Below are 8131 nucleotides of genomic sequence, written 5' to 3'. Positions count from 1 at the left end.
TAATTTATTCAATGAAAGACTTTGGAATATGCGAACAGACGTTAACACTAGTATAATAGTTCACTGTTTCACAAATTTTTTCGCTGTAAACTGGTTTTACATACCGATTTCAATGTTTTTTCTTCTGTACATATTTTGGCGCCTGTTATTATCGATCGGGATCGGGGTTATATATTAGTGGAGCGTAGCGGGAACGATAACTCTGGATAGAGATTGAAATGATATAAGATTTAAAAATAGATTGCGCAGTTTTTTTTTATCACCTGATGCAATGAAAATGGACATTCGCTGATTCATTTTAAGGTATAAACATTTTACGTATAAATCTTTTTCAAACAATAACATTTAGTATTTTTCATCATATTAAATGATCCAATAAATGTATATATTCATGTGAATATACTTTCGTTTTTGATTTTAGCTCGAAAACAAAGATGAAATTGATTTTAGTAGCCTTTATTCAGGTAAATAAATAAAGGTACAAAATCTCAATTACTTGAGAATCAATCATTTTATCACAGAAAGTGAATATGATAGGATTGTGAACCCTCGCGTACTCGCATACATAACATTATGTATGCGAGTACGCGAGCGGATCAAACATCTAATTTTAATTAGACTGAGATTTGTTCAAATATCTATTGTGATCTGAAATGTACATAATTACGTATTTACACAGCGTTGTGTCAATGAACTTCAAAGGACTAAGACCATGTTTATCAAAATTCGGCCTAACGTCCAAAGTGAATAATATTTTGTTAGAAATATTCTCTAACATGTTCTTTTCCTATAATGTACTGGTTTTTATATGTAGAGTTGGTGAAAGAACACTATTTTTAGGTTTACATTACTAGTATAAATCCTATAATTTGCTCTACTTTTTAAGATTGCGTCATACAACGTCGCTATATATTATTAGATGTGGTAACGTATTGTAAAACATAATTATGCAATGAGTGGTTTAATATATAATAAGGTCTTGAAAAAGAAATTTTCTTTCCCAATACGCAATAAGGGGGTGGGTGTACATATGTCCCGATGTCCCGCGATGTCCGATATTGATGTTTGCCGATTTATCGTTATACGTTAGTTTTTCTTCAATTATCTTACTAAATGTGTTTTAAGACGATCACCAAGAGTCTTCATTGTGAAGTTGGTGTATGGAAATTGCCTAATTATTTAATAAATGGCTTTTATTTTTTCCTCAGGGTGTAAAAGTAGTCCCGAAGATTTTACGAAGAAAATGCATTTCCGGTTTTTGTTTTTGCCTCGTTTAAGTACAAATCACTTATAATCTTTAAGTATTGTGTCCAATTGATAATCATAATAGACTATTTTACCTGGTTATTTGAAATAATCTCACTAATCAATACATTAAACGGGTTTTTATATCCTTTTTTTTCTCGGGACATCGCAGTTAAATGAGATACTAATGAGAGAATCGGACTGATATGAAAACATTAAATCCGAATTCATCTAAAGACTAATTTATTATTATTATTATTACTATCCAAAAGCAATGTTAGACGTTTAAATTAAATGTAATTTGTAATTCATATACAATATCGTGGAAAGATCAATAAAATTTATATTGGGGTTGTTAGCCGTAAGTTAATTAAACATGTAAAGTATGCCCAGCTCTTGCCACGTGGAGGCCACCCCTCTAAAGAGTCATAGTTTTATTAATTTGATATTTTGCTAAATCTGCACCGAATCATATATTTACTTTTTCTGATACTTTATTTTTAAAATGAAATATATTTATCATTAATTTAATATTTTGCTAATCTGCACCGAATCATATATTTACTTTTTTCTGATACTTTATTTTTAAAATGAAATATATATATTATTTAATTGATATTTTGCTAAATCTGCACCGAATCATATATTTACTTTTTTCTAATACTTTATTTTCAAAATGAAATATATAGATTTTTAATTTCGGCATTGTAATTAAAGAGTTTTCTTATGTTTATAAACAAACAAGTGAGATGTTAATTTTGTAATTTAAAGCATCTTAAAATTTGAAAAAGCAAGAAAATTTTGATCATTAATGGTGGGGAAAAAACTAGTATTTTAGAATGAAATTATTTATGTTCTGCCTGTTTTAATTTAAAATTTCTTTAGCACTATTATACACACTAAAAATAAATACTACAGTAGGTCTACTGCTAATGCTACATGTATAAGCACTAAGAACAACCTCTGCAACACCATGAGAAGCTTTGTGAATAATCGCCTTGAAAATTCACGCAACGATTGTGGTACAACTTTTCACAGATGTCGCATAATGTCATATTGTCAAAGATGTCAGGTAGATTGCAATCAAGTCTTATAAAATCCAGACCCCCTGCCTCATAAAGTGCCCCCCCCCCCCCCCCCCCCCCGTAACCACAATTCCTGGATCCGTCCCTGTTCATTACAAAATGCAACATCTACATTAACTGTAGATATTCCATAGAGAGGGTAGTTTATATATATTTACATGTATTTCTATTCAGGTATAAAATATCACAGAATGTCATGATTGTAAATTTGAAATAACAAATTGAAACCCGGCATAATCTATAGCACTATTCAGTTACAACAGTTAAAATATAAGTGACTGTATGAATAACACAACAAAATATATTGATACCAAATCTTATTATTTATAGTCCTTTATATCAGTTGTAATTAATTTTCCTTACTAGATATATTACACTTCAAATCACTTGTATATAATACGGGTTGAAACTGTCACCTTATTCCGGTTTTAATTTTACACTCTTCGTATCGCGTCAACCACCGAAGCGATGTCCCATAAAAAAAAAGGACGAGCATTCACATAACATACTGAATATTTCGTAAATCTTTTTATCATAATATCAAACAATATTTAAACAAGAGCAAAAGCAACGTAAAACACAGAAAAAGTTTTACTTCAATTATTAACAAGACAAAAACAAACCGATTACATATTCGCACCTTTGAAAAAGCAAGAAAATTTTGATCATTAAAGGTGGGGAAAAAAATTAGTATTTTAGAATGAAATTATTTATGTTCTGCCTGTTTTAATTTAAAATTTCTTTAGCACTATTATACACACTAAAAATAAATACTACAGTAGGTCTATTGCTAATGCTACATGTATAAGCACTAAGAACAACATCCACAACACCATGAGAAGCTTTGTGAATAATCGCCTTGAAAATTCACGCAACGATTGTGGTACAACTTTTCACAGATGTCGCATGATGTCATATTGTCAAAGAGAGTATGCTCTGATCAATCGTCCCGACCACTGTTGCTACATACTCAATAGGGGCGAAACCACTTAGGACGAATCCACTTGGGGCGTACAAGTAAATGTGCGAATCCACTAGGTGCGAATATGTAATCGGGACGAAACCACCCGTCACCGTCGGCAATAGTTTTAGTTATATCAATGCATGTTCTATAAATTCTTTTCATTTTGATCTTAGTAATTATGTTGGTGTCGTCTAAATAAAAACTTTCTATAGCATTGAAGGTCCGATTTGTCGTTTGTTTACGCATTAAAATTCTATAGCTTTTAGAATTCCTGCACAAACTTGTGATAAAAACACCACATAGGGGTGTATTCTGCATGTAAATGATGTAGACTCCACATAAGTATATTGTTTTAATTTTTCAAAGCAACATAATTAATAAAATACCCACAACTCTCACAAAATTAAATAATTCCGGATTGCTCTCGATTTAATTCAAAGTTGATGTTCATCAACAGCACACCTTTCGATCCAAAAAATCGTTCGTGCAAAATTTATTTGTATTGATAGATTTTGATAGACTACAGTCAGTTTCTGGATCGAAGGTCGTGTTTTATATGAATTATATGACTAAATTTGAAAAATGTGGAGATTTCTGCAGAAAACCAGACCGATACCGGTTTTGTCTTGTATCAATCTAATTAAAATTAGATCTTCCATCCGCTCCCCAGTTTTCGATACGTCGCGTGGACGCGACGTATCGAAAACTGGGGAGCGGATGGAAGATCTAATTTTAATTAGATTGGTCTTGTATAGAATTCGTTTTGGCGGGGAAATCTTGGCACGTCGCGATGGTATAAAGATTATATTATCAAATGATAACAATTTTATTTCAATTCATTCTGCTTTATTTTTTAACACACCACAGGGCCGATATAGCTAAACATGGTCTTAGTCCTTTATTCTATTTTTTAAAAAAATAGTTTATTCATACTTCAAAGTGCCCTTACAATGTTCAAGACATTCGGGCGCATGTCTTGATAACAAGTAAACATTGATATATATATATATAATCGCATCACAATATATTACAAATTTTTTCAAACATATCATTGAAATCTATATGTAGCTTTTTGTATACATGAGAGTACATCTTTAAAGAAGCTTTAACATGCATGTATATATTTTCGGTACTTTCTTCAATTTCTTTGATTCTACAGTACATCTTGTATTTGTAAATAACAGTTGCTATAGTAGAAATTACGTTATTCAAAATGACATATTCTGTGGTTGTTTTCAAAATAAAATCCAATAAGAATGTGTTTCCATTTGATGTCAAATTTGACAACCTTTGACGTTATTTCCCATATATGCTTTACATTTTCACAAAAATAAATCAAGTGTTCATTGTCTTCAACATTTTCTTTACAAAATTCACACATGTTTGATTTGGTTTTCTTTATTTTCATGAGAAAAGATTTGTTACATAGAAGATTATTGAGAAGTTTAAAATTAAATTCTGCTACCTTTTTTCATACATATCTACGATTTTGTTTTTGTAAATGAGACTCCAGGAGAGTTTATTAATATTTAAAGTTCTGCTATAGTAGGATTGATACAGGGGGGTATGAAATTTCCTTTGAACAAAAATGGTATACATCTTTTTCGATGAAATATCAGTTATTTCAAGAGGTTTTTCCATTGATGTAATTTCAAAGATGAGTTTCAAGCGCAGGTTTTGATAGGGTAAATCTTGAAAATTCAAATTTCTTAGCTTCTAAAAATATAACTCATGATTTTGTATTCGCATAAAATATTTCTTTTTCTCTTAAGATTATCGTAAAACCATGCATTCGATGGGTTTAATACCATTTTCATCAACAATATCAACCACATATCTTAAACCACATTGTATCCAATTTTCAAAAAATACACATTTTCCTTTATATTGAAAAAGTTTGTTACACCACAATGGTTGACATAGAACTTCATACAATTTCATATCATTGATGTCCTGGCATCTTTTGCATGAATTGAAAAATATGAATAATTCAGTATAGAACTTGTTGAAATTGCTAATTAGTTCAAAATCATTCACAACTGTAGCATTTTTCGATATCAATATTTCTTTCAATACAAAAACTATTTAAAAAATCTTTTAAACTGGCATTGGAGGAATATATCTTCTTTACCCATGCTGCCTTTAATGACTTTATTTTGGATTCAATATCAATTAGATTGATACCACCTTTAGATATTTTTCCAATCATCGTATTTCTTTTAATTCTGTCCTTTTTGTTCCAAATAAAATGAAATTTTTTTTACTAAGAAGTTTGATTGTTTGATCTTTTGGATAAATTTTTTAAATTCTATTTAAGAGAACACATTTTATATTGCGTGTGAAAAGAATGTACATGTATACTCTCTCTCTCTCTCTCTCTCTCTCTCTCTCTCTCTCTCTCTCTCTCTCTCCAGGGGCGGATCCAGGAATTGTGGTTACGGGGGACGCCACTTTATGAGGCAGGGGGTCTGGGGGCCACCTTAAGGCCCCCAGTGGGTCTAGGTCGAAGCCCGGGGGGGTGGGGGGTGGGGGGTGGAGGGACAGGGGGCGAAGCCCCTGGAAGCTCCGGGCTTTTGCAGATTTTATAGGGCTTGAAATATGTCTCCTGTTTAGTCATTTGTACTATTTTCTATCATTTCTAATAAGGTGAAATTAATAAAATGAGGCAAATTTTAAGGATTTTTGGAACAAGATTAATTTTAAGTTCTCCCAATAAAGTAATGCAAGAAATCAAAAGATTTTGTCATATATTTCTCCGGGAGTGGAAGAAATTATTGTTTCTTTTATCGTTTAGTACATTTTTCTAAACAAGATACCCCGATTTACCTTAAAGAAAATCTTAGGGGGGCGCGCGACGGCTCCGCCACTGCTCCCCCCCTCTCTCTCTCCAACGACACCTTTAAGGGAGGATGTTCCAACACGATCTATAGGAAAGAATACACAAATTCTCTCTCTCTCTCTCTCTCTCTCTCTCTCTCTCTCTCTCTCTCTCTCTCTCTCATGTAAAACAGAATATCATAGGTACCTAGGTATATTCTCTATTCTATATGTGCATCATTGCATATCTATGGCACGCCAAATTCACAAAAATGAGCTAAACATAGTTTCACAGTTGATAAACTATAGTTAACGACATTAATCTATATTTCACATCTGTAAACCATAGTTAACAGATAATCTATGTTTCACAAGCGTAAACTATAATTAACAATGAAAACAATCATTAGCGATTGCAACACATAGTTTATGTGATAAATACGGTTTCACGATTATAAACTACGGTTTACAAGTCTAAACTATTATTAACGAATGTAAATGATAGTTTACAGTTTGTAAGATATAGTTTATAGTCATTTAATGAGCCGAATTCACAAAAAATTGATAAACACAGTTTTGTTTAATATAGTTTATGAGTAAAAATGGCAGTTAGCTATATAGTTTACGATCAAAAACTATAATTAACGAATGTTAAACATAGTTTATCTGATAAATATAGTATCACAATTTGTGAAACTAGGATTAACAATTGTGAACTATAGTTAACGAATGTAAATTATAGTTTACAAATGTGAATCTGTATTTATCAGCAAAATCTATTGTTAACGTTTATTTAAAGACAGATTAACTTGGATTAGCATTTGTAAACTATAGTTTACAACCGTTAAATATAGTTTTACGGATGAAAACTATAGTTAACGAATCGTTAACTATAGTTTACGGTCCGTAAACTATAGTTTACAGTCGATAAACCTAGTTTATCAACTGTGAAACTATGTTTAGCTCATTTTGTAAATTTGGCGTGCCATATACGATCTTATTTATACTGGAAGAGCCTGGCGATTCAGTGCAACTGTGCGCCTTTGCCGAAGTGGGTATACAGGGTGAAATCTTGTCCAGATCCCCACGATATAAACAAATGGAAAGAAGCGTCTAAAAGGATAAATTGTTTCCATGATTTGACGTCAAGAGATCCAAAGGAACAGAGAACAGTATACCATTGTTTGCCAAGCACCTATTTCAACGAATCTGTGGAATTCTGTGGCAGAAATGTTCCCATTGCTCCAGGTTTATCATCTTTGACTTCTTCTCTTGATGAAACTGTGATATTATATATGCTCGGTTGTTTTTCTATTTGATTTATACATATTTTATTGTATAGTGCATATATATTCGTTTAAAGTTTTTAACAAGTTGCAGGGCCTTTACTATATTATACGTGTATACATTTTTCTGCAGGGAATTGTCCTGTTTACAATTATAAATATGGACAAAACACAGCACCTAGTTACCACAATTGTGGTAATTTTACCACTGGTTGTCCATCCATGATGTTTCACTCAAAGGAGGTTTATAAATGTACGTATGGAATGAAAATGAAATTATATTGAATTCCTACTAAATGTTTTAATCAGCTGTTCGAATTTCCTTCGTCATGGACCTTTATAGAATCCTGATTACAATTTGATATATGTAATTACTGCATGAATTGCAGACCTTGAGCTGTTAAAGGTTATCTTTAGGACAAGTTTGCTCTCATGTCTTTCTAGAAACCCTCTAATGTTCCCAAGAAAATTACAGTAAGGCAACATTTCTATGAATTTTCCTATGAAAGAGACCTTGACTTAATACGCTTAATTGACCAGTCTATGGTCATATATGCATGTGCCATTGGCCTGGGTTTTTTGGATAAAAATTGATACTAGAACCAAGTTTGTGACAAAGACAACCCTACAGATATGGTATAATCATATAATAACAGATGTGCGGGATTCTACCATGGTTATTGCAAAGATCAAAGGAATTATTCTACGATATACCTCCATACGTATAAATAACT

At 31.8% G+C, this 8131-nt stretch overlaps 1 protein-coding gene across 2 annotated transcripts in view; it reads left to right on the top strand.

Moving 5' to 3' along the window:
* The first annotated feature begins 221 nt into the window (after positions 1-221).
* LOC125649231 (uncharacterized) overlaps positions 222-8131 on the top strand; it is a 27640-nt gene continuing 19730 nt past the window's right edge. For both annotated transcript variants that reach the window (XM_056165879.1, XM_056165878.1), the window contains exons 1-4: positions 222-303; positions 422-464; positions 7125-7359; positions 7531-7650. In XM_056165879.1, coding sequence (XP_056021854.1) covers positions 435-464; positions 7125-7359; positions 7531-7650 — 385 coding nt within the window. In that variant the 5' untranslated portion in view covers positions 222-303; positions 422-434. The remainder of the gene's footprint in view (positions 304-421; positions 465-7124; positions 7360-7530; positions 7651-8131) is intronic.

Source organism: Ostrea edulis, chromosome 5, assembly GCF_947568905.1.
Source record: "Ostrea edulis chromosome 5, xbOstEdul1.1, whole genome shotgun sequence".
NCBI lineage: Eukaryota > Metazoa > Mollusca > Bivalvia > Ostreida > Ostreidae > Ostrea > Ostrea edulis.
Note: the sequence above shows the minus strand (reverse complement) of the source record. Positions and strands in the feature narration are given on the sequence as shown.